This window comes from Pan paniscus, chromosome Y, assembly GCF_029289425.2.
Source record: "Pan paniscus chromosome Y, NHGRI_mPanPan1-v2.0_pri, whole genome shotgun sequence".
NCBI lineage: Eukaryota > Metazoa > Chordata > Mammalia > Primates > Hominidae > Pan > Pan paniscus.
Window position 1 is genome coordinate 9128125 of NC_073273.2, and position 27937 is coordinate 9156061.

General features: G+C 35.7%; 1 protein-coding gene across 1 annotated transcript in view; it reads left to right on the forward strand.

Annotated features, from left to right (window-relative positions):
* Positions 1–26383, forward strand: part of LOC129395621 (deleted in azoospermia protein 4-like) — a 46696-nt gene extending 20313 nt beyond the window's left edge. The window contains exons 18-26 of the mRNA XM_063601993.1: positions 1100–1171; positions 3499–3570; positions 5896–5967; positions 8275–8346; positions 18062–18133; positions 20434–20505; positions 22845–22916; positions 23609–23643; positions 25853–26383. Of these exons, the coding sequence (XP_063458063.1) occupies positions 1100–1171; positions 3499–3570; positions 5896–5967; positions 8275–8346; positions 18062–18133; positions 20434–20505; positions 22845–22916; positions 23609–23643; positions 25853–25916 (603 nt within the window). The 3' untranslated portion in view covers positions 25917–26383. The remainder of the gene's footprint in view (positions 1–1099; positions 1172–3498; positions 3571–5895; positions 5968–8274; positions 8347–18061; positions 18134–20433; positions 20506–22844; positions 22917–23608; positions 23644–25852) is intronic.
* Positions 26384–27937: the final 1554 nt, after the last annotated feature.

Here is a 27937-nt window from a genome sequence, read left to right on the forward strand (position 1 = left end):
TATAACCAGTTCCTAAAGTGAATGAAAGCAGCTCTCCTTATGTGTCTGCCTACTTTATTCTGCGGTAAGTTTAGCAGTTCATCTAGCTGTCCTTTATTTGAAATGATTTCCAGATGCCTCCTCATATAAATTGCTGACTTCTGGATATTTCCTGGTTCTGGAATGAGTAGATTTCTGATGTGGTTTAGTATATATATGTAAACCCCATGAGCTTCTGGCATCTAATTTCTCTGATCCTGGTTACATTGATATTTAAAGTAGGGTTTGACATACTCTGTCACCTACTGTTGATAAATAACGTTTATATTCTTCTTAGTTCATTTTATTGACGTGTTAGCTTAAAAGACATTTTCTTTGACGGAAAATGAAGTAACAAAATAATAGTGAAATAGTTCTGCAGTGTCTCTAATTTGTTGATATTTTCCATGTACTTGAAACATGTATGGTATACCTCTACTTTTTCCTTCTCTGAACAATGGCTAGAAAAAAAGTCCTACTTTTTTCTGTGATTTACTGTGAGGCATTACTGATTCTGGGTGTATTCATGTATGCTGCTACCTGTATGTTTTCAAACAATAAGAATTTCTTGAAACATATAAGACATTATACTTTCTCTTGTCCAGTATTGGATTATAGACTGCACTTAGTTTTTTGGAATGAAGTACAGACAAAGCCATAACATCTGTACAACTACATATTACCCTACAATATTGTCTGATACAAAACAGTCTAGAAATATTCTTACAGAGAAATTGCAAATGTATTAACTTACATTGCAATCTGTCTTAATGGAGCCTTATCACCAGTGAGAGAAATAACTTCTGGGTATGAATAAGTACACAGTATAAGGTAAACTTTGGTGAAGTAGTGAATTCTTTTGTCATTTGTTCCCCCTTCACACCCAAAGTGTAGCACTTGAAATAGAATCTTTCTTTCTTCATGAAGTCAGTCAGTCATTTGGAATTCTGCATTGTTGTATGTAGAAAAACGATATTTTACCTTTTTTAATAGCTTTGTTATATGAGGAATTGTATTTCTTTGTAATTTTAAAAAGTGGCTTACCATATTCATTTTTTTTTCTGCAAACCTTTCTTTTCAGGCATTTCCTGCTTATCCAAGTTCACCATTTCAGGTCACCACTGGATATCAGTTGCCTGTATATAATTATCAGGTAATGTAAGAAGGAGTAAAATGATTTACTTTCAGGTATTATTGAGGCATTTAACTTGTTTATACAAATTTCCTGAATAAGTTGGTCATTTTAAACTAGTGAAGTGGACCTAAAATTTAAAGAAACACTTAGAATTAGTGTAGAATGAAGACGTCTGTCTTATTTCAAAGTAATGAAGTAGTATTTTGAGAGGAATATACTTGGCAATAACTTTTCTGTAGAAGAGATTTCTGAGATGTGGTGTTCTCTTCTTTATTTCTGGATGTAGTTTTCATTTTTACTGTCACATAGCTGAATGAAACATCCAAACTGATTTTCATGAATTTTCTTAGGGAGGTAGAGTGAAATAAATTTATGCTGCACGTTTCAGAGCACAGAATTCCAATTATATTTTCATTTTAGCTAGCTGTTTGATGATAGTAATTCTCTGGATCTCTTTTCATAGATACAAGTATATCTATGACCCATAATTAAATCTATGGTAAGAAACTGAAAGAGGTAGTATCTTTGAGGTTTCCACATTGCCAACTCCCGAAAATTTGGAGAAAGGTGAAGTTTCAAATATAAAAGTAACAAGAATGTCATGGACTAGAAACATAAAGTACTTAAGTTTTCCTTTCTGTTACTTTTATTATAATGAAAAAGGAGACAGCCGGATAAGTACTTCAATGTTGTATTTCTCACGTGTTTTTGAAAATGTGTAGGAATACGTATAATACTTTTGGTGTCCTTTTTTTTACTTTCTTTTTTTTTTTTTTTAAGATGCCAACGTATGGGCCTGTTGGGGAGCAAAGGATTATGTTGTCCTTGACGTTAAGTGAATTAGCCAAACATAGACTTCCTGTTCATTCTTGATTTTTTTCCATGTCCTATATGCCTATAAATATTTTTAAGTGATTCTTTATATTAATTTTTTTGTTGTTGTTACTTTGTTGTTAACCCAATTATGAACTCCCATGGGAGCAAGAGTGCCTTTTTTGCCCTCAGATTTTTATGTGCTTAAGCAATGGCAGGTCCACATAATGATAGACTATATAATCACAGAAAGGTAGTATTCACTTGACTTTAGAATTAGCGTGTATCTGCCTAGAATCTGCCTCTGGCTTTACCAGCAATAGAAAATTTATAGAAGAGAAACAGAATTGCTTTGCCGTTAATGACGCTTAAATAAGAATAGGAGTAAACGAGAGTATTACCTCGAAATCACCGGAGCTGCTTTCCCCGTTATACCCAGTTCCTAAAGTGAATGAAAGCAGCTCGCTTTATGTGTCTGCCTACTTTATTCTGCGGTAAGTTTAGCAGTTCATCTAGCTATCCTTTATTTGAAATGATTTCCGGATGCCTCTTCATATAAATTGCTGACTTCTGGATATTTTCTTGTTCTGGAATGATAGATTTCTGAGGTGGTTTTGTATATATATATATAAACCCCGTGAGCTTCTGGCGTCTAATTTCTCTGATCCTGGTTACATTGATATTTAAAGTAGGGTTTGACGTACTCTGTCACCTACCGTTGATAAATAACGTTTATACTCTTCCTAGTTCATTTTATTGACGTGTTAGCTTAAAAGACATTTTCTCTGACGGAAAATGAAGTAATAAAATAATAGTGAAATAGTTCTGCAGTGTCTTTAATTTGTTGGTATTTTCCATGTACTTGAAACATGTATGGTATACCTCTTCTTTTTCCTTCTCTGAACAATGGCTAGAAAAAAAGTCCTACTTTTTTCTGTCATTTACTGTAAGGCATTACTGATTCTGGGTGTATTCATGTATGCTGCTACCTGTATGTTTTCAAACAATAAGAATTTATTGAAACATGTAAGAGATTATACTTTCTCTTCTCCAGTATGGGATTATAGACTGCACTTAGTTTTTCGTAATGAAATACAGACAAAGCCATAACATCTGTCGAACTACATATTACCCTATAATATTGTCTGATACAAAACAGTCTAGAAATATTCTTACAGAGAAATTGCAAATGTGTTAATTTAACTTACCTTGCAATCTCTCTGAATGGAGCCTTACCACCAGTGTAAGAAATAACTTCTGGGTGTGAATAAGTACACAGTATAGGGTAAACTTTGGTGAAGTAGTCAATTCTTTTGTCATTTGTTCCCCCTTCACACCCATAGTGTAGCACTTGACATAGAATCTTTCTTTCTTCATGAAGTCAGTCCTTCATTTGGAATTCTGCATTGTTGTACTTAGAAAAACGATATTTTACCTTTTGTAATATTTTTGTTATATTGGGAATTATATTTCTTTGTAATTTTAAAAAGTGGTTTACCATATTCATTTTTTTCTGCAACGTTTCTTTTCAGGCATTTCCTGCTTATCCAAGTTCACCATTTCAGGTCACCACTGGATATCAGTTGCCTGTATATAATTATCAGGTAATGTAAGAAGGAGTAAAATGATTTACTTTCAGGTATTATTGAGGCATTTAACTTGTTTATACAAATTTCCTGAATAGTTGGTCATTTTAAACTAGTGAAGTGTACCTAAAATTTAAGGAAACACTTAGAATTAGTGTAGAATTGAAGACGTCTGTCTTATTTAGAATTAATGAAGTAGTATTTTGAGAGGAATATACCTGGCAATAACTTTTCTGTAGAAGAGATTTCTGAGATGTGGTGTTCTCTCCTTTATTTCTGGATGTAGTTTTCATCTTTACTGTGAAATAGCTGAATGAAACATCCAAACTGACTTTCATGAATTTTCTTAGGGAGATAGAGTGAAATAAATTTATGCTGCACTTTTCAGAGCACAGAATCCCAATTACATTTTCATTTTAGCTGGCTGTCTGAAGATAGTAATTCTCTGGATCTCTTTTCATAGATACAAGTATATCTATGACCCATAATTATATCTATGGAAATAAACTGAAAGAGGTAGTATCTTTGAGGTTTCCACATTGCCCGCTCCCGAAAATTTGGAGAGAGGTGAAGTTTCAAATATAAAAGTAACAAGAATGTCATGGACTAGAAACATAAAGTACTTAAGTTTTCCTTTCTGTTACTTTTATTATAATGAAAAAGGAGACAGCCGGATAAGTACTTCAATGTTGTATTTCTCACGTGTTTTTGAAAATGTGTAGGAATACTTATAATACTTTTGGTGTCCTTTTTTTTGCTTTCTTTTTTTTTTTTTTTTTTTAAGATGCCACCATAAGGTCCTGTTGGGGAGCAAAGGGATTATATTGTCCTTGACGTTAAGTGAATTAGCCAAACATAGACTTCCTGTTCATTCTTGATTTTTTTCCATGTCATATATGCCTATAAATATATTTAAGTGATTCTTTATATTAATTTTTTTGTTGTTGTTACTTTCTTGTTAACCCGATTATAAACTCCCATGGGAGCAAGAGTGCCTTTTTTGCCCTCAGGTTTTTATGTGGTTAAGCAATGGCAGGTCCACATAATGATAGACTATATACTGAAAGAAAGGTAGTGTTCATGTGACTTTACAATTAGCATGTATCTGCATAGAATCTGCCTCTGGCTTTACCAGCAATAGAATATTTATAGAAGAGAAACAGAAATGCTTTGTTGTTAATTACGCTTAAATAAGAATAGGAGTAAACGAGAGTATTACCGCCAAGTCACCGGAGCTGCTTTCCCCCTTATAACCAGTTCCTAAAGTGAATGAAAGCAGCTCCCCTTATGTGTCTGCCTACTCTATTCTTTGGTAAGTTTAGCACTTCATCTAGCTATTTTTTTTTTTTGAAATGAATTCCAGATGCCTCCTCATATAAATTGCTGACTTCTGGATATATTCTGCTTCTGGAATGGGTAGATTTCTGATGTGGTTTAATATATATAGAAACCCCGTGAGCTTCTGGCATCTAATTTCTCTGATCTTGGTTACATTGATATTTAAAGTAGGGTTTGACATACTCCATCACTTAATGTTGATAAATAACCTTTATATTCTTCTTAGTTCGTTTTATTTATGTGTTAGCTTAAAAGACATTTTCTTTGATGGAAAATGAAGTAACAAAATAATAGTGAAATAGTTCTGCGGTGTCTCTAATTTCGTGATATTTTCCATGTACTTGAAACATGTATGGTATACCTCTTCTTTTTCCTTCTCTGAACAATGGCTAGAAAAAAAGCCTTACTTGTTTCTGTTATTTACTGTGAGCCATTACTTGAATCTGTGTGTATTCATGTATGCTGCTACCTGTATGTTTTCAGATAATAAAAATTTATTGAAACATATAAGACATTATACTTTCTCTTCTCCAGTATTGGATTATAGACTGCACTTAGTTTTTCCTAATGAAGTACAGACAAAGCCATAACATGTGTCGAACTATATATTGTCCTATAATATTGTCTGATACAAAAGAGTCTAGAAATATTCTGACAGGGAAATAGCAAATGTATTAATTTAACTTACATTGCAATCGCTCTTAATGGAGCCTTACCACCAGTGTAAGAAATAACTTCTGGGTGTGAATAAGTACACAGTATAAGGTATACTTTGGTGAAATAGTCAATTCTTTTGTCATTAGTTCCCCCTTCACTCCCAAAGTGTAGCACTTGTCATAGAATCTTTCTTTCTTCATAAAGTCAGTCATTCATTTAGAATTCTGCATTATTGTATGTAGAAAAACAATATTTTACCTATTTTTGTTATATTCAGAATTATATTTCTTTCTAATTTTAAAAAAATGGTTTACCATATTCATTTTTTTCTACAACCTTTCTTCTCAGGCATTTCCTGCTTATCCAAATTCACCATTTCACGTCACCACTGGATATCAGTTGCCTGTATACAATTATCACGTAATGTCAGAGGGAGTAAAATGATTTGCTTTTAGGTATTATTGAGGCCTTTAACTTGTTCATACAAATTTCCTGAATAGTTGCTCATTTTAAACTAGTGAAGTGTACCTAAAATTTAAGGAAACACTTAGTGTGGAATGAAGACCTCTGTGTTATTTAGAATAATGAGGTAGTATTTTGACAGGAATATACTTGGCAATAACTTTTCTGTAGAAAAGGTTTCTGAGGTTCGGTGTTGTCTTCTTCATTTCTGGATGTAGTTTTCATCTTTACTGTCAAATAGCTAAATGAAACATCCAAAATGTCTTTCATGAATTTTCTTAGGGAGATAGAGTGAAATAAAATTATGCTGCACTTTTCAGAGCACAGAATTCCAGTTACATTTTCATTTTAGCTGGCTGTTTGACGATAGTAATTCTCTGGATCTCTTTTCATAGATACAAGTATATCTGTGACCCATAATTATATCTATGGTAATAAACTGAAAGAGCTAGTATCTTTGAGGTTTCCACATTGCAAAATCCCGAAAATTTGGAGAAAGCTGAAGTTTCCGATATAAAAGTAACAAGAATGTCATGGACTAGAAACATAAAGTATTTGAGTTTTCCTTTCTGTTGCTTTTATTACAATAAAGGAGACTGCAGGATAAGTACTTTAATAGTGTGTTTCTCATGTGTTTTTGAAAATGTGTAGGAATACTTTAATAGTTTTGGTTTCCTTTTATTTATTATTTATTTATTTTTTAAGGTTCCACCTTAGGGGCCTGTTGCGGAGCAAAGGGATTATGTTGTCCTTGATGTTATTTGAATTAGCCAAACATAGACTTCCTGTTCATTCTTGATTATTTTCCATGTCATATATGCCTATAAATATTTTTAAGTGACTCTTTATATTAATGTTTTTTGTTGTTGTTGTTACTTTCTTGTTAACCCGATTATAAACTCCCAAGGCAGCAACAGTGCCTTTTTTGCCCTCAGGGTTTTATGTGCTTAAGCAATGGCAGCTCCACATAATGATAGACTATATAATCAAAGAAAGGTAATATTCACGTGACTTTAGAATTCGCATATAGCTGCATAGAATCTGCCTCTGGCTTTACCAGCAGTAGTAAATTTATAGAAGAGAAACAGAAATGCTTTGCTGTTAATTACGGTTAAATAAGAATAGAAGTAAAGGAGAGTATTACCTGCAAATCACCAGAGCAGCTTTCCCCCGTATAAGCAGTTCCTAAAGTGAATGAAAGCAGCTCCCCTTATGTGTCTGCCTACTTTATTCTTCAGTAAGTTTAGCAATTCATCTAGCTATCCTTTATTTGAAATGATTTCCAGATGCCTCCTCATATAAATGGCTGACTTCTGGATATATTCTGGTTCTGGAATGGGCAGATTTCTGATGTGGTTTAGTATATATATATAAACCCGATGAGTTTCTGGCATGTAATTTCTCTGATCGTGGTTACATTGATATTTAAAGTAGGGTTTGACATAGTCTGTCACTTACTGTTGATAAATATTGTTTATTTTCTTCTTAGTTCATTTCATTGATGTGTTAGCTTAAAAGACATTTTCTTTGACAGAAAATGAAGTAATGAAATAATAGTGAAATCGTTCTGCTGTGTCTCTAATTTGTTGATATTTTCCATGTACTTGAAACATGTATGGTATACCTCTTCTTTTTCCTTCTCTGAACCATGGCTAGAAAAAAAGCCCTACTTGTTTCTCTTGTTTACTGTGAGGCATTAGTGATTCTGGGTGTATTCATGTATGCTGCTACTTGTATGTTTTCAAACAATAAGAATTTATTGAAACATGTCAGACATTATACTTTTTCTTCTCCAGTGTTGGAATATAGACTGCAATTAGTTTTTTGGAATGAAATACAGACAAAGCCATAACATCTATAGAACTACATATTACCCTACAATATTTTCTGATACAAAACAGTCTGGAAATATTCTTACAGCGAAATTGCAAATGTATTGATTTACCTTACATTGCAATCTGTCTTAATGGAGCCTTATCACCAGTGTAAGAAATAATTTCTGGGTGTGAATAAGTACACAGTATAAGGTAAACTTTGGTGAAGTAGTCAGTTCTTTTGTCATTTGTTCCCCCTTCACACCCAAAGTGTAGCACTTGACATAGAATCTTTCTTTCTTCATAAAGTCATTCATTTGGAATTCTGCATTGTTGTATGTAGAAAAAGGATATTTTCCGTTTTGTAATATTTTTGTTATATTGGGAATTATATTTCTTTCTAATTTTAAAATGTGGTTTACCATATTCATTTTTTCTGCAACCTTTTCAGGCATTTCCTGCTTATCCAAATTCACCAGTTCAGGTCACCACTGGATATCAGTTGCCTGTATACAATTATCAGGTAATGTAAGAAGTAGTAAAATGGTTTGCTTTCAGGTATTATTGAGGCCTTTAACTTGTTTATAGAAATTTCCTGAATAGTTGGTCATTTTTAACTAGTGAAGTGTCCCTAAAATTTAAGGAAAGACTTAGTGTAGAATGAAGACCTCTGTCTTATTTAGAAGTAATGAAGTAATATTTTGACAGGAATATACTTGGCAATAACATTTGTGTAGAGAGATTTCTGAGATTTGGTGTCCCCTTCTTCATTTCTGGATATAGTTTTCATCTTTGCTGTCAAACAGCTGAATGAAACATCCAAACTGACTTTCATGAATTTTTTTAGGGAGACAGAGTGAAATAAAATTATGATCCACTTTTCAGAGCACAGAATTCCAATTATATTTTCATTTTAGCTGGCTGTTTGACGATAGTCATTCTCAGGATCTCTTCTCAACGATACAAGTATATCTATGACCCATAACTATATCTATGATAATAAACTGAAAGAGCTAGTATTTTTGAGGTTTCCACATTGCCAACTCCCAAAAATTTGTAGAAAGGTGAAGATTCAAATTTAAAGTAACAAGAATGTCATGGACAAGAAACATAAAGTACTTAAGTTTTCCTTTCTGTTACTTTTATTATAATAAAAAAGGAGACAGCTGGATCAGTATTTCAATACTGTCTTTCTCATGTGTGTTTGAAAATGTGTAGGAACAGTTTAATAGTTTTGGTTTCCTTTTTTTTTTTTGTTTTTTTTTTTTAAAGATACCACCATAGGGGCCTGTTGGGGAGCAAAGGGATTATGTTGTCCTTGACATTAAGGGAATTAGCCAAACATAGACTTCCTGTTCATTCTTGATTATTTTCCATGTCATATATGCCTATAAATATTTTTAAGTGACTCTTTATATTAATGTTTTTTGTTGTTGTTGTTACTTTCTTGTTAACCCGATTATAAACTCCCAAGGCAGCAACAGTGCCTTTTTTGCCCTCAGGGTTTTATGTGCTTAAGCAATGGCAGCTCCACATAATGATAGACTATATAATCAAAGAAAGGTAATATTCACGTGACTTTAGAATTCGCATATAGCTGCATAGAATCTGCCTCTGGCTTTACCAGCAGTAGTAAATTTATAGAAGAGAAACAGAAATGCTTTGCTGTTAATTACGGTTAAATAAGAATAGAAGTAAAGGAGAGTATTACCTGCAAATCACCAGAGCAGCTTTCCCCCGTATAAGCAGTTCCTAAAGTGAATGAAAGCAGCTCTCCTTATGTGTCTGCCTACTTTATTCTTCAGTAAGTTTAGCAATTCATCTAGCTATCCTTTATTTGAAATGATTTCCAGATGCCTCCTCATATAAATGGCTGACTTCTGGATATATTCTGGTTCTGGAATGGGTAGATTTCTGATGTGATTTAGTATATATATATAAAGCCCGTGAGTTTCTGGCATGTAATTTCTCTGATCCTGGTTACATTGATATTTAAAGTAGGGTTTGACATACTCTATCACTTACTGGTGATAAATAACGTTTATATTCTTCTTAGTTCATTTTGTTGATGAGTTCGCTTAAAAGACATTTTCTTTGACGGAAAATGTAGTAACAAAATAATAGTGAAATAGTTCTGCAGTGTTTCTAATTTGTTGATATTTTCCATGTACTTGAAACATGTATGGTATACCTCTTCTTTTTCCTTCTCTGAACCATGGCTAGAAAAAAAGCCCTACTTGTTTCTCTCGTTTACTGTGAGGCATTAGTGATTCTGGGTGTATTCATGTATGCTGCTACCTGTATGTTTTCAAACAATAAGAATTTATTGAAACATATAAGACATTATACTTTCTCTTCTCCAGTATTGGATTACAGACTGCACTGAGTTTTTTGGAATGAAGTACAGACAAAGCCATAACATCTATAGAACTACATTTTACCCTATAATATTGTCTGATACAAAACAGTCTAGAAATATTCTTACAGCAAAATTGCAAATGTATTAATTTAACTTACATTGCAATCTGTCTTAATGGAGCCTTATCACCAGTGTAAGAAATAACTGCTGAGTGTGAATAAGTACACAGTATAAGCTAAACTTTGGTGAAGTAGTCAATTCTTTTTTTTTTTTAATTATGCTTTAAGTTTTAGGGTACATGTGCACATTGTGCAGGTTAGTTCCATTTGTATACATGTGCCATGCTGGTGCTCTGCACCCGCTAACTGGTCATCTAGCATTAGGTATATCTCCCAATGCTATCCCTCCCCCCTCCCCCCACCCCACAACAGTCCCCAGAGTGTGATATTTCCCTTCCTGTGTCCATGTGATCTCATTGTTCAATTCCCACGTATGAGTGAGAATATGCGGTGTTTGGGTTTTTTTCTTGCGATAGTTTACTGAGAATGATGATTTCCAATTTCATCCATGTCCCTACAAAGGACATGAACTCATCATTTTTTATGGCTGCATAGTATTCCATGGTGTATATGTGCCACATTTTCTTATTCCAGTCTATCATTGTTGGACATTTGGGTTGGTTCCAAGTCTTTGCTATTGTGAATAATGCCGCAATAAACATACCTGTGCATGTGCCTTTATAGCAGCATGATTTATACTCCTTTGGGTATATACCCAGTAATGGGATGGCTGGGTCAAATGGTATTTCCAGTTCTAGATCCCTGAGGAATCGCCACACTGACTTCCACAATGGTTGAACTAGTTTACAGTCCCACCAGCAGTGTAAAAGTGTTCCTATTTCTCCACGTCTTCTCCAGCACCTGTTGTTTCCTGACTTTTAAATGATTGCCGTTCTAACTGGTGTGAGATGGTATCTCATTGTGGTTTTGATTTGCATTTCTCTGATGGCCAGTGATGATGAGCATTTTTTCATGTGTTTTTTGGCTGCATAAATGTCTTCTTTTGAGAAATGTCTGTTCATGTCCTTCACCCACTTTTTGATGAGGTTGTTTGTTTTTTCTTGTAAATTTGTTTTAGCTCATTGTAGATTCTGGATATTAGCCCTTTGTCAGATGAGTAGGTTGTGAAAATTTTCTCCCATTTTGTAGGTTGCCTGTTCACTCTGATGGTAGTTTCTTTTTCTGTGCAGAAGCTCTTGAGTTTAATTAGATCCCATTTGTCAATTTTGTCTTTTGTTGCCATTGCTTTTGGTGTTTTAGACGTGAAGTCCTCGCCTGTGCCTATGTCCTGAATGATAATGCCTAGGTTTTCTTCTAGGGTTTTTATGGTTTTACGTCTAACGTTTAAGTCTTTAATCCATCTTGAATTGATTTTTGTATAAGGTGTAAGGAAGGGATGCAGTTTCAGCTTTCTACATATGGCTAGCCAGTTTTCCCAGCACCATTTATTAAATAGGGAATCCTTTCCCCATTGCTTGTTTTTCTCAGGTTTGTCAAAGATCAGATAGTTGTAGATATGCGGCGTTATTTCTGAGGGCTCTGTTCTGTTCCATTGATCTATATTTCTGTTTTGGTACCAGTACCATGCTGTTTTGGTTACTGTAGCCTTGTAGTATAGTTTGAAGTCAGGTCGTGTGATGCCTCCAGCTTTGTTCTTTTGGCTTAGGATTGACTTGGCAATGCGGGCTCTTTTTTGGTTCCATATGAACTTTAAAGTAGTTTTTTCCAATTCTGTGAAGAAAGGCATTGGTAGCTTGATGGGGATGGCATTGAATCTGTAAATCACCTTGGGCAGTATGGCCATTTTCACGATATTGATTCTTCCTACTCATGAGCATGGAATGTTCTTCCATTTGTTTGTATCCTCTTTTATTTCCTTGAGCAGTGGTTTGTAGTTCTCCTTGAAGAGGTCCTTCACATCCCTTGTAAGTTGATTTCCTAGGCATTTTATTCTCTTTGAAGCAATTGTGAATGGGAGTTCACTCATGATTGGGCTCTCTGTTTGTCTGTTGTTGGTGTATAAGAGTGCTTGTGATTTTTGTACATTGATTTTGTATCCTGAGACATTGCTGAAGCTGCTTATCAGCTTAAGGAGATTTTGGGCTGAGACAATGGGGTTTTCTAGATATATAATCATGTCGTCTGCAAACAGGGACCATTTGACTTCTTCCTTTCCTAATTGAATACCCTTTATTTCCTTCTCCTGACTAATTGCCCTGGCCAGAACTTCCAACACTATGTTGAATAGGAGTGGTGAGAGAGGGCATCCCTCTCTTGTGCCAGTTTTCAAAGGGAATGCTTCCAGTTTTTGCCCATTCAGTATGATATTGGCTGTGGGTTTGTCATAGATAGCTCTTACTATTTTGAAATACGTCCCATCAATACCTAATTTATTGAGAGTTTTTAGCATGAAGGGTTGTTGAATTTTGTCAAGGGCTTTTTCTGCATCTATTGAGATAATCATGTGTTTTTTGTCTTTGGTTCTGTTTATATGCTGGATTACATTTATTGATTTGCGTATATTGCACCAGCCTTGCATCCCAGCGATGAAACCCACTTGATCATGGTGGATAAGCTTTTTGATGTGCTGCTGGATTCGTTTTGCCAGTATTTTATTGAGGATTTTTGCATCAATGTTCATCAAGGATATTGGTCTAAAATTCCCTTTTTTGGTTGTGTCTCTGCCTGGCTTTAGTATCAGAATGATGCTGGCCTCATAAAATGAGTTAGGGAGGATTCCGTCTTTTTCTGTTGATTGGAATAGTTTCAGAAGGAATGGTACCAGTTCCTCCTTGTACCTCTGGTAGAATTCGGCTGTGAATCCATCTGGTCCAGGACTCTTTTTGGTTGGTGAGCTATTGATTATTGCCACAATTTCAGCTCCTGTTATTGGTCTATTCAGAGATTCAACTTCTTCCTGGTTTAGTCTTGGGAGAGTGTATGTGTCGAGGAGTTTATCCATTTCTTCTAGATTTTCTAGTTTATTTGCATAGAGGTGTTTGTAGTATTCTCTGATGGTAGTTTGTATTTCTGTGGGATCGGTGGCGATATCCCCTTTATCATTTTTTATTGCGTCTATTGGATTCTTCTCTCTTTTTTTCTTTATTAGTCTTGCTAGCGGTCTATCAGTTTTGTTGATCCTTTCAAAAAACCAGCTCCTGGATTCATTAATTTTTTGAAGGGTTTTTTGTGTCTCTATTTCCTTCAGTTCTGCTCTGATTTTAGTTATTTCTTGCCTTCTGCTAGCTTTTGAATGTGTTTGCTCTTGCTTTTCTAGTTCTTTTAATTGTGATGTTAGGGTGTCAATTTCGGATCTTTCCTGCTTTCTCTTGTGGGCATTTAGTGCTATAAATTTCCCTCTACACACTGCTTTGAATGCGTCCCAGAGATTCTGGTACGTTGTGTCTTTGTTCTCGTTGGTTTCAAAGAACATCTTTATGTCTGCCTTCATTTTGTTATGTACCCAGTAGTCATTCAGGAGCAGGTTGTTCAGTTTCCATGTAGTTGAGTGGTTTTGAGTGAGATTCTTAATCCTGAGTTCTAGTTTGATTGCACTGTGGTCTGAGAGATAGTTTGTTATAATTTCTGTTCTTTTACATCTGCTGAGGAAAGCTTTACTTCCCAGTATGTGGTCAATTTTGGAATAGGTGTGGTGTGGTGCTGAAAAAAATGTATATTCTGTTGATTTGGGGTGAAGAGTTCTGTAGATGTCTATTAGGTCCACTTGGTGCAGAGCTGAGTTCAATTCCTGGGTATCCTTGTTGACTTTCTGTCTCGTTGATCTGTCTAATGTTGACAGTGGGGTGTTAAAGTCTCCCATTATTAATGTGTGGGAGTCTTAAGTCTCTTTGTAGGTCACTCAGGACTTGCTTTATGAATCTTGGTGCTCCTGTATTGGGTGCATATATATTTAGGATAGTTAGCTCTTCTTGTTGAATTGATCCCTTTACCATTATGTAATGGCCTTCTTTGTCTCTTTTGATCTTTGTTGGTTTAAAGTCTGTTTTATCAGACACTAGGATTGCAACCCCTGCCTTTTTTTGTTTTCCATTGGCTTGGTAGATCTTCCTCCAACCTTTTATTTTGAGCCTATGTGTGTCTCTGCACGTGAGATGGGTTTCCTGAATACAGCACACTGATGGGTCTTGACTCTTTATCCAGTTTGCCAGTCTGTGTCTTTTAATTGGAGCATTTAGTCCATTGGCATTTAAAGTTAATATTGTTATGTATGAATTTGATCCTGTCATTATGATGTTAGCTGGTTATTTTGCTCGTTAGTTGATGCAGTTTCTTCCTAGTCTCGATGGTCTTTACATTTTGGCATGATTTTGCGGCGGGTTGTACCGGTTGTTCCTTTCCATGTTTAGTGCTTCCTTCAGGAGCTCTTATAAGGCAGGCTTGGTGGTGACAAAATCTCTCAGCATTTGCTTGTCTGTAAAGTATTTTATTTCTCCTTCGCTTATGAAGCTTAGTTTGGCTGGATATGAAATTCTGGGTTGAAAATTATTTTCTTTAAGAATGTTGAATATCGGCCCCCACTCTCTTCTGGCTTGTAGGGTTTCTGCCGAGAGATCCGCCGTTAGTCTGATGGGCTTCCCTTTGAGGGTAACCCGACCTTTCTCTCTGGTTGCCCTTAACATTTTTTCCTTCATTTCAACTTTGGTGAATCTGACAATTATGTGTCTTGGAGTTGCTCTTCTCGAGGAGTATCTTTGTGGCGTTCTCTGTATTTCCTGAATCTGAACGTTGGCCTGCCTTGCTAGATTGGGGAAGTTCTCCTGGATAATATCCTGCAGAGTGTTTTCCAGCTTGGTTCCATTCTCCCCATCACTTTCAGGTACACCAAGCAGACGTGGATTTGGTCTTTTCACATAGTCCCATATTTCTTGGAGGCTTTGCTCATTTCTTTTTATTCTTTTTTCTCCAAACTTCCCTTCTCGCTTCATTTCATTCATTTCATCTTCCATTGCTGATACCCTTTCTTCCAGTTGATCGCATCAGCTCCTGAGGCTTCTGCATTCTTTACGTAGTTCTCGAGCCTTGGTTTTCAGCTCCATCAGCTCCTTTAAGCACTTCTCTGTATTGGTTATTCTAGTTATACATTCTTCTAAATTTTTTTCAAAGTTTTCAACTTCTTTGCCTTTGGTTTGAATGTCCTCCCGTAGCTCAGAGTAATTTGATCGTCTGAAGCCTTCTTCTCTCAGCTCGTCAAAGTCATTCTCCATCCAGCTTTGTTCCGTTGCTGGTGAGGAACTGCGTTCCTTTGGAGGAGGAGAGGCGCTCTGCGTTTTAGAGTTTCCAGTTTTTCTGCTCTGTTTTTTCCCCCTCTTTGTGGTTTTATCTACTTTTGGTCTTTGATGATGGTGATGTACAGATGGGTTTTTGGTGTGGATGTCCTTTCTGTTTGTTAGTTTTCCTTCTAACAGACAGGACCCTCAGCTGCAGGTCTGTTGGAATACCCTGCCGTGTGAGGTGTCAGTGTGCCCCTGCTGGGGGGTGCCTCCCAGTTAGGCTGCTCGGGGGTCAGGGATCAGGGACCCACTTGAGGAGGCAGTCTGCCCGTTCTCAGATCTCCAGCTGCGTGCTGGGAGAACCACTGCTCTCTTCAAAGCTCTCAGACAGGGACATTTAAGTCTGCAGAGGTTACTGCTGTCTTTTTGTTTGTCTGTGCCCTGCCCCTAGAGGTGGAGCCTACAGAGGCAGGCAGGCCTCCTTGAGCTGTGGTGGGCTCCACCCAGTTGGAGCTTCCCTGAGGCTTTGTTTACCTAATCAAGCCGGGGCAATGGGGGGGGCGCCCCTCCCCCAGCCTCGCTGCCGCCTTGCAGTTTGATCTCAGACTGCTGTGCTAGCAATCAGCGAGACTCCCTGGGCGTAGGCCCCTCCGAGCCAGGTGTGGGATATAATCTCGTGGTGTGCCGTTTTTTAAGCCCATCGGAAAAGCGCAGTATTCGGGTGGGAGTGACAGGATTTCCCAGGTGCCATCCGTCACCCCTTTCTTTGACTCAGAAGGGAACTCCCTGACCCCTTGCGCTTCCCAAGTGAGGCAATGCCTCGCCCTGCTTCGGCTCGCACACGGTGCGTGCACCCACTGACCTGCGCCCACTGTCTGGCACTCCCTAGTGAGATGAACCCGGTACCTCAGATGGAAATGCAGAAATCACCCCTCTTCTGCGTCGCTCAAGCTGGGAGCTGTAGACTGGAGCTGTTCCTATTCGGCCATCTTGGCTCCTCCCCCCGCTTTTTTTTTTTTTTTAAGATGCCACCATAGGGGACTGTTGGGGAGCAAAGGGATTATGTTGTCCTTGACGTTAAGTGAATTAGCCAAACATACAGTTCCTGTTCATTCCTCATTTTTTTCCACGTCGTATATGCCTATAAATATTTTAAAGTGATTTTTATATTAATGTTTTATTTTATTTTTTCACTTTCTTGTTAACCGGATTATAAACTCCCACGGCAGCAACAGTGCCTTTTTTTGCCCTCAGGTTTTTATTTGCTTAAGCAATGGCAGGTCCACTTAATGATAGACTATATAATCAAAGAAAGGAAGTATTCATGTGGCTTTGGAGTTAGCATGCATCTGGGTAGATTCTGCCTCTGGCTTTACCAGCAATAGAAAATTTGTAGAAGAGAGACAGAAATGCTTTGCTGTTAATTGCGCTTAAATAAGAATAGGAGTAAACGAGAGTATTACCTCGAAAGCACCAGAGCTGCTTTCCCCCTTATAACCAGTTCCTAAAGTGAATGAAAGCAGCTCTCCTTATGTGTCTGCCTACTTCATTCTTCAGTAAGTTTAACAGTTCATCTAGCTACCCTTTATTTGAAGTGATTTCCAGATGCCTCCTCATATAAATTGCTGACTTCTGGATATATTCTGGTTCGGGAATGGGTAGATTTCGATGTCCTTTAGTATATGTATAAATCCCGTGAGCTTCTTGCATCTAATTTCTCTGATCCTGCTTACACTGATATTTAAAGTACGTTTTGACATACTCCATCACTTAATGTTGATAAAGGACGTTTATATTCTTCTGAGTTCGTTTTATTTATGTGTTAGCTTTAAAGACATTTTCTTTGATGGAAAATGAAGTAACAAAATAATAATGAAATAGTTCTGCAGTGTCTCTAATTTTTTGATGTTTTCCGTGTACTTGAAACATGTACGGTATACCTCTTTTATTCCTTCTCTGAAGAATGGCTAGAAAAAAAGCCCTAGTTATTTCTGTCATTTACTGTGAGGCATTACTGAATCTGGGGGTAGTCATGTATGCTGCTACCTGTATGTTTTCAAACAATAAGAATTTATTGAAACATATAAGACATTATACTTTCTCTTCTCCAGTATTGGATCATAGACTGCACTGAGTTTTTCGGAATGAAGTACAGACAAAGCCATAACATCTGTGGAACTGCATATTATCCTATAATATTGTCTGATACCAAAGAATCTAGAAATATTGTGACAGGGAAATAGCAAATATATTTATTTAACTTACATTGCAATCTGTCTTAATGGAGCCTTATCACCAGTGTAAGAAATAACTTCTGGGTGTGAATAAGTACACAGTATAAGGTAAACTTTGGTGAAATCATCAATTCTTTAGTCATTTGTTCCCATTCCCACCCAAAGTGTAGCGCTTGACATAGAATCTTTCTTTCTTCATAAAGTCAGTCATTCATTTAGAATTCTGCATTGTTGTATGTAGAAAAATGACATTTTACCTTTTTAAATATTTTTGTTATGTTGGGAATTGTATTTTTTTCTAATTTTAAAAAAATGTTTTACCATATTCATTTTTTTCTGCAACCTTTCTTTTCAGGCATTTCCTGCTTGTCCAAATTCACCAGTTCAGGTCACCACTGGCTATCAGTTGGCTGTGTACAATTATCAGGTAATGTAAGAGGGAGTAAAATGATTTGCTTTCAGGTATTATTGAGGCCTTTAACTTGTTTATACAAATTTCCTGAATAGTTGGTCATTTTAAACTAGTGAAGTGTACCTAAAATTTAAGGAAAGACTTAGTGTAGAATGAAGACCTCTGTCTTATTTAGAAGTTATGAAGTAATATTTTGACAGGAATATACTTGGCAATAACTTTTCTGTAGATCAGATTTCTGAGATTTGGTGTCCCCTTCTTCATTTCTGGATGTAGTTTTCATCTTTACTGTCAAATAGCTGAATGAAACATCCAAACTGACTCTCATGAATTTTCTTACGGAGATAGAGTGAAATAAAATTATGATCCACTTTTCAGAGCACAGAATTCCCATTATATTTTCATTTTAGCTGGCTGTTTCAGGATAGTAATTCTCTGGATCTCTTTTCATAGATACAAGTATATCTATGCCCAATAATTATATCTATGGTAATAAACTGAAAGAGCTAGTATCTTTGAGGTTTCCACATTGCGATCTCCCGAAAATTTGCAGAAAGGTGAAGTTTCTAATATAAAAGTAACAAGAATGTCATGGACTAGAAACATAAAGTACTCAAGTTTTCCTTTCTGTTACTTGTATTATAATAAAAAAGGAGACAGCAGGATAAGTACTTCAATATTGTGTTTCTCATGTGTTTTTGAAAATGTGTAGGAATATTTTAATAGTTTTGGTTTCCTTTTTTTTTTTAAGATGCCACCATAGGGGCCTGTTGGGGAGCAAAGGGATTATGTTTTCCTTGATGTTAAGTGAATTAGCCAAACATAGACTTCCTGTTCATTCTTGGATTTTTTCCACGTCGTATATGCCTATTAATATTTTTAAGTGATTTTTCTATCAATGTTTTATTTTATTTTTTTACTTTCTTGTTAACCCGATTATAAACTCCCATGGGAGCAACAGTGCCTTTTTTGCCCTGAGGTTTTTGTTTGCTTAAGCAATGGCAGGTCCACTTAATGATAGACTATATAATCAAAGAAAGGTAGTATTCACGTGGCTTTTGAATTAGCATGTATCTGCGTAGATTCTGCCGCTGGAATTACCAGCAGTAGAAAATTTGTAGAAGAGAGACAGAAATGCTTTGCTGTTAATTACGCTTAAATAAGAATAGCAGTAAACGAGAGTATTACCTCCAAATCACCAGAGCTGCTTTCCCCCTTATAACCAGTACCTAAATTGAATGAAAGCAGCTCTCCTTATGTGTCTGCCTACTTTATTCTTTGGTAAGTTTAACAGTTCATCCAGCTATCCTTTATTTGAAATGATTTCCAGATGCCTCCTCATATAAATTGCTGACTTCTGGATATATTCTGGTTCTGGAATGGGTAGATTTCTGATGTGGTTTAGTATGTATATAAATCCCGTGAGCTTCTGGCATCTAATTTCTCTGATCTTGGTTATATTGATATGTAAAGTAGGTTTGGACATACTCCATCACTTAATGTTGATAAAGGACGTTTATATTCTTCTTAGTTCGTTTCATTTATGTGTTAGCTTTAAATACTTTTTCTTGACGGAAAATGAAGTAACAAAATAATAGTGAAATAGTTCTGCAGTGTCTCTAATTTGTTGCTGTTTTCCATGTTCTTGAAAGATGTGTGGTATACCTCTTCTTTTTCCTTCCCTCAACAATGGCTGGAAAAAAAGCCCTACTTGTTTCTGTCATTTACTGTGTGGCATTACTGAATCTGGGCATGTTCATGTATGCTGCTAACTGTATGTTTTCAAACAATAAGAATTCATTGAAACATATAAGACATTATACTTTGTCTTCTCCAGTATTGGATTGTAGACTGCACTTAGATTTTTGGAATGAAGTACAGACATAGCACTAATATCTATAGAACTACATATTACCCTTTAGTATTGTCTGATACAAAACAGTCTAGAAATATTCTGACATTGAACTAGCAAATGTATAAATTTAACTTACATTGCAATCTGTCTTAATGGAGCCTTATCACCGGTGTAAGAAATAACTTCTGGGTGTGAATAAGTACACAGTATAAGGTAAACTTTGGTGAAATAGTCAATTCTTTTGTCATTTGTTCCCCCTTCACACCCAAAGTGTGGCACATGACATAGACTATTTCTTTCTTCATAAAGTCAGTCATTCATTTAGAATTCTGCATTGTTGTATGTAGAAAAATGATATTTTAACGTTTTTAATATTTTTGTTACATTGGGAATGATATTTCTTTCTAATTTTAAAAAATGGTTTAGCATATTCTTTTTTTTCTGCCACCTTTCTTTTCAGGCATTTCCTGCTTATCCAAATTCAGCAGTTCAGGTCACCAGTGGATATCAGTTCCATGTATACAATTACCAGGTAATGTAAGAAGGAATGAAATGATTTGCTTTCAGGTATTATTGAGGCCTTTAAATTGTTTATACAAATTTCCTGAATAGTTGGTCATTTTAAACTAGTGAAGTGTACCTAATATTTAAGGAAACACTTAGAATTAGTGTAGAATGAAGACCTCTGTCTTATTTAGAAGTAATGAAGTAATATTTTGACAGGAATATACTTGTCAATAACTTTTCTGTAGAACAGTTTTCTGAGATTTGACCCTTCTATATTTCAGGATATAGTTTTCATCTTTGCTGTCAAATAGCTGAATGAAAGCTCCAGAATGACTTTCATGAATTTTTAGGGATATAGAGTAAATAAAATTACTACCCAATTCTTAGAGCACATAATTCAAATTATAGTTTCATTTAGTAGGCTGTTTCCCGACAATTGTTGTCTGGTTCTCTTTTCATAGTAGAGAGGACTCTATGACCAATAATCATATGTAGCATAATAAGTTCAAAGTAGTAACATCTTTGAGATTTCCACAATGCCAAATCCAAAAATTGGGGAAAAGGTGTGGTTTCGTATTTGTATGTGGAAGTAACAACAAGAATGTCAGGAATTAGAACCATGAAGTACTTCTTTTTTCCATTGTGTTTCTTTTATTATAATAACAAAGGAGCCAGCATAGGTACTTCAATATTTTATATATCATTTGTTTTTGAAAATGTTTATGAATATTTGAATAATTTTGTTTTCCTGTTTTTTTTTAAGATGCCACCGCAGTGGCCTGTTGGGGAGCAAAGGAGGTAGGTTGTACCTCTGGTAAAGTGAATTAGCCTACCATGTACTTCTGTTCTTTCTGGATTATTTTCCATATCATTTATGCCTTATAAATATTTTTAAATGATTCTTTATATTAATGTGTTACATTTTGTTACTTTCTTTTTAACCCAGTTACAATCTCCCATGGGTGCAACAGTGCCTTTTTCTCTCTCAGGTTTTTGTGTGCTCAAAGAGTGGCTGGTCCACATAATAAGTGTTCAGTTACTTGTTGATAGACTGTGTAATCTAAGAAAGATAGTATTAATGTTACTTTAGAATTAGCATGTATCTGCGTAGGGTCTGCCTCTGGCTTTACCAGCCACAAAAAATTTGTTGAAGAGAAACAGAAATGTTTTGCTGTTAATTACTCTTAAATAAGAATAGGAATAAAAAAAGAGTATTACCTCTAAAATACCTGAACTTCTTTCCCCCATTATACCTAGTTCTGAAAACATTTGAAAGCAGCTGTTCTAATGTTTCTGCCTAGTTTATTCTTTAAGGATAGCGATTAATCTAGCTCTTCTTTACTTGCAATGATTTCCAGGTGACTCCTCATATAAACTGCTGACTTTGGGATATATTCTCAGTCTGGAATGTATAGATTTCTGACCTATTTTACTGTACCTATAAATCCTGTGAATTTGTGGCATGTAATTTCTCTGATCCTGATTACTTTGATATTTACAGTAGGATTTGACATACTCTATCACTTATTGGTGATAAATAACGTCTATTTTCTTCTTAGTCCGTTTTATTTATGTGTGAGTTTAAAAGACATTTTCTTTGATGGAAAATAAAGTAACAAAATAGTAGTGAAATAGTTCTTCAGTGTCTCTCATTTATTGACATTTTCTGTGTACTTGAAATGTGTAGGATATACCTCTTCTTCTTTTTTCTTCTCTGAACAATGGCTAGAGACAAAGCCCTACTTGTTTCTAACATTTACGGTGAGCCATTACTGAATTTGGGTGTATTCATGTATGCTGCTTCCTATATGTTTTCAAACAGTAAGTATTTATCGAAACATATAAGACATTGTACTGTCCTTCTCCACTTTTGGATTGTACACTGCCCTTAGTTTTTCGAAATGAAGTACAGAAAAAAAACATAACATCTGTAGGAGAACTACATATTACCCTGTAATATTGTCAAACACAAAACTATCTGGAAGTATATTGACAAAGAAATAGCAACTGTATTAAGTTAACTTACATTGAGATCTGTCTTAATGGAGCCTTATCAGCAGTGTAAGAAACAACTTCTGGGTGGGCATAAGTACACAGTGTCAGTAAGGTGAACTTTGCCTGGTGAAATAGTCACTACTTTGTCATTTGTGTGTTCCCCCACCCCACCCAAAGGGGCTTAGCACTTGACAGAGAATATTTATTTCTTCCTAAAGTCATTCAATCATTTAGAATTCTGCATTGTTTTATATGGAAAATTAATAAATATTTTAAAGTTTTTCATTTTTTTTATTTTGGGAATAATATTTTTTTCTAATTTAAAAAGATGTTTTACCATATTCATTCTTTCTGTAAACTTACTTTCAGACATATCCTACTTATCCAAATTCACCAGGTCAGGTCACCACTGGGTGTCAGTTGCCTGTATATAATTATCAGGTAATTGAAGAGGGAGTAAAATGATTTGTTTTCAGATATTATTGAAGCCTTTAACTTGTTTATATGAATTTCCTGAATAGTGTGTCATTTTAAACTAGTGAAATGTACCTAAAATTTAGGAAAACACTTGCAATGGTCTAGAATGAAGCCCTCTGTATTATTTAGAAGTAATGAATTAACATTTTGACAGGGATATACTTAGCAATAACTTTTCTGTAAAACAGTTTTCTGAGATTCGTTGTCCCCTTCTATATTTCAGCATGTATTTTTTCATCTTTTTCGTCTTTTTATCATCCCATTCTTAGAGCACAGAATTCCAATTATATTTTTATTTTAGCTTGCTGCTTCATGATAGTAGTTCTCTGGGCCTCTTTTCATAGATATGACTACATCTGTGACCCATAATCATATCTATGGTGATAAGTAATAAATTGAAAAAACTAGTATCCTTGAGATTTCCACAATGCCAACTCCAGAAAATTGGGAACATGGCGAGGTTTTATGTATAAAAGTAACAAGAACATCAGGGATTAGAAACATAAAGTACTTCTTTTTTTTTTACTCTGTTTCTTTCACTTTAATAACAAATGAGCCAGCATGATAAGTGCTTCAATATTGTGTATCTCATGAGTTTTTGAAAATGTGTAGGAATATTTTAATAGTTTTGGTTTCCTTCTTTTTATTTTTTTAAGGTGCTACCACCATGGCCTGTTGGGGAGCAAAAGAGGTTATGGAGTAAAGTGAATTAGTGAAACGTATACTTCCTCATCTTTCTTGACTTTTTTTCTATGCCATATATGCCTATAGATATTTTTAAATGGTTCTTTATATTAATGTTTTATGTTTTGTTATTTTATTTTTAACCCAATTATAAACTCCCATGAGAGCAACAGTGCCTTTTTGTCTCTCACATTTTTGTGTGCTGAAACAGTGGCTGGTCCACATAATGATAAGTGTTCAGTTACTTGTTGATAGATTATATAATCCAGGAATGGCGGTATTAACTGGCTTTAGAATTAGCATGTATCTGCCTAGAATATGCCTCTGGCTTTACTAGCCATAAAACATTTGTTGAAGAGAAACCGAAATGTTTTGCTATTAATTACTCTTAAAGAGGAATAGGAATAAAACAAGAGTATTACCTCTAATACAACAGAGCTGCTGTCTTACATCACGATTGGATATTTGAAGGATATAGTAAGTGTTAAAATTCTCAAAACACTCCCTTAACTACATTTGTTTCTTAGAATCCTTCTACCTCTGATTATGTTGATACCTGGAAGACGTTTTAAAACAAAAGGCTGCCTTAATGCATTTCAACTTTTCGTTTAAAACAAGGTTTCTGAAGTAACACAATTGAATTTCAACACAACCTACATTGAAACTTTTGATACCAGCTCACCTTTTTGAGGAATAAATAAGTAGCTTTTAAACGTATCTGTATTATCTGTTTAATTACACTTTCATTATTTTAAATATAGGCTTATTCAGCTCTTAACTGTCACTGTAGTGAAGTTGATACAGGAGGTGATGTTGTGCTAAATGAATGCTGAATTCATGAAGCTACCCCACCCTCTGGAAATGGCCCACAAAAGGCAAACATCTAATTTTGAATTTTTTTTTACAATATATATTTCATATTTTTTTCTAGTTTGAATAACTTTTTTTGAGAAGCAAACATTTTTGCCCAAATTTAAAAATGTTAGCCATAAATCATGGAGCTTAAATAATGGACTGATACTCAGCAGTTAATGTAAAGGTTGTTGAAATTTCAGATACCCCAAATTTTCAGTATATACCTAAAGTTTCTGATTCAGCAAGTCCTTTCCTGTATTTCAGTTTCACTAATTTTAAAAAGCCATTCTTTAATAAATACTGTATTAATATGATTTGGCAGAATGCTATGGGAGGGTTTCCTCTAGAATTCTACTCAAAAGAAGAATTAGTATGAATTGTATGTCCCTTTTCTTTTACAACAGTTTTGATCTTAAGCAGTGAAAAATATCATTTAAATAAGCATTCTCTCCGTAACATTATATGTGGCAGAAGTTTCCAACAGTGGTGAAGTCAGTAGTAATTATTCAAATACTGAAATAGACAGGGTTGTTTCTTTTTTTTATCATTAGTGCAAATTTCTGTAATAACAGTACTGTCACTCTTGCGTCACATATGTTCTGTTAGACAGGTGGGAGTGTGGAAGTAGTTGATGTGCTGGTAATATGTATAATACCCAAGAAGTCCCATTGCTGTGTAAATTCCTTGATTTGATATTGGATTTTAAAATGTGAATAAATATGAAAACATAACTCTTACAGTATAATTGTCCAGTTTTGTTCTGAGTATTTTTTCTTGAAACATTGGAATTCACTTAGGGATTTAACAAATTCAGCTTTTTAAACCAGTATTCTATCGCTAAGGTTCTAAAATAATTCTTCAATTTGTCAGAAAACTTACATACTGAGGATATGTGGCAGGAATTATGAATCACATTTTTATGAATTTCTTTTTTTTTTTTTGAGACAGGGTCTTGCGGTGTCGCCCAGGCTGGAAGTGCAGTGGTGTGATCTCGGCTCACTGCAACTTCTGTTTCCTAGGTTCCAGTAATTCTCCCTGCCTCAGCCTCCCGAATAGGTGGAATTACAGGCACCCGTCACCCAGTTAATTTTTGTATTTTTTAGTGGAGAAGGGGTTTCGCCATGTTGGCCAGCATAGTCTTGAACTCCTGATATCAGGTGATGCGTCGTCCTCGGCCTCCTAAAGTGCTGGGATTACAGATGTGAGCCACTGCTCCCAGCCTCTTTTAGCATTTTTGCATTTCTTTAGAAATAAACTGATATGTTCATTAAACCATCAAAGGAAAAACCAAAACACACCCTTATTAAGAGTGAGTGAAAGAAAGAGTTGTCTTTACATTACTGAAAACTTCTGTGTTTCAGAAATCTGTGGACCGAAGCTTACAAATGGCGGTATCTTGTCTGTTTAATCCAGAGAAGAGACTGATAAATTCCGTTGTTACTCAAGATGATTGCTTCAAGGTATGAAAGGAATGGCATGCATAATTAAAAAGCACACTTGTTCCCTCTCAAGTTAGCTGTTTTCCTTGTGGCACATGTATTTTGGGCTTTCTTAGAGGAATTTTTTTTCTTTTTTTTTTGTTTTGAGATGGAGTCTCCTCTGTCGCCCAGGCTGGAGTGCAGTGAGTGGCCCCATCTAGGCTCACTGCAAGCTCCACCTCCCAGGTTTACTTAACGCCATTCTCCTGCCTCAGCCTTCCGAGTAGCTGGGACTACAGGCGCCCACCACCACGCCCAGCTAATTTTTTGTATTTTTAGTAGAGACGGGGTTTCACCGTGTTAGCCAGGATGGTCTTGATCTCCTGACCTCGTGATCCACCTGCCTCAGCCTCCCAAAGTGCTGGGATTACAGGCATGAGCCACCGTGCCCGGCCTAGAACATTTAATTGAACTGTTGGCATTTGACTGTAACCCAGTAAACCAGTGTGGGTTTTACCTGGCAGTATATTTTCTGCTGCCGAGCCTTGATATAATGTAGTCAAATTTAGGGAAGAATCCTGCAGCAGAAATTTGTAATTGAAAGGGTTTACTAGAGAAGAGAGTTAGTTGACTACCTTGACCAAATAGTAAAAGAAAATTTTAGATACAGAAAGGAGATCTTGGCTGGGTGCAGAGGCTCACGCCTGTAATCCCAACACTTTGAGGGGCTGAGGTGGGTGGATTGCTTGAGCTCAGGAGTTCGAGGCCACCCTGGGTAACAAGGCAAAACACCATCTCTACAAAAAAAATACAAAAATCAGCCAGTTGTGATGGTACATGCCTGTAGTGCCAACTACTCCAGAGGAGTCTGAGGCAGGAGGATCGCTTGAGCCTGGGAAGTTGAGGCTGCACTGAGCCATGATTGTGCCATTGTAGTCCAGCCTGGGCAACAGAGTGAGAGACCTTGTCTCAAAAAAAAAAAAAAAAAAAAAAAAAAAAAAATAGAACTTAATACATGCATATTGGACTAAAGAGAAGAAAAGAAATGATTTACTCAGATGATACACCTGAACAGTGTGAAGGGAGAAAAGGGGTAAAATGAAGCAGTAAAAAGTTGAGTAGAAAGAGAGGTTGATTCAGAGTTGGTGAAGTGGAAGAGAATGTGGCTAGTTGAATTCCAGAAAGCTCTGACTTCTGATCCCACTTTCTGTCCATGTTGGATAGATAAATCTTTTATTAAGGCTCTAATTCTTACAAGTCTAAAATGAGAAGGTACAGGACTAAAGGTTTCTGGGTCCCTGTGGTTCTAAGTCTATACATACGAAAAAGAACTAACTTGGTCAGTCCGGTGGGAGAAAAATATTATGGTTAATAAAGGGAAGGTGTTCTTTAAATAGCAATTTTATTAAAATAATACCAGTAATACACTTTATGTATTTAAAATGTGCACTTCACTGTTTTTTCATATATTCAAAGTTGTGCAACCATGTCCACAATCAATTTTAGAATATTTAAATCACCTCAAAAATCACCCCCGTACCTTAGCAGTCACCTGCTATTTTCCTGGAACTTGTGTGTATCCCTAGGCAAACACTAATTTACTTTTTTCCTCTAAGGATTTTCCTGTCCTGGAGATTTCTTGTGTATGGAATCATACATAATGATGTGGCATTTTGTGACTGGAATTTTTCACTCAGCATAATCTTTGTAAGGTTCATCAATATTCTAGCACGTATCAGAACTTAATCATTTCTTTTTATTTGTAGATATTACCTTATTCTGTTTATGCATTCGTCTGTTAAAGACATTTGGATTATTTCCACTTTTTAGCTGTTATAACTAATGCTGTGAACATTCATGTACAAGTTATTGTGTGGACATACGTGCTTACCTCTCTTGCGTATATACTTGGGAATGGAATTGCTAAGTCATATTTAACCTTTAGTGGAACTGCCAGATTTGTCAAAACTGGCTACACACTTTACATTCAAAAGAAAATGTTTAACCATCACTTTGTGTCTTACAACA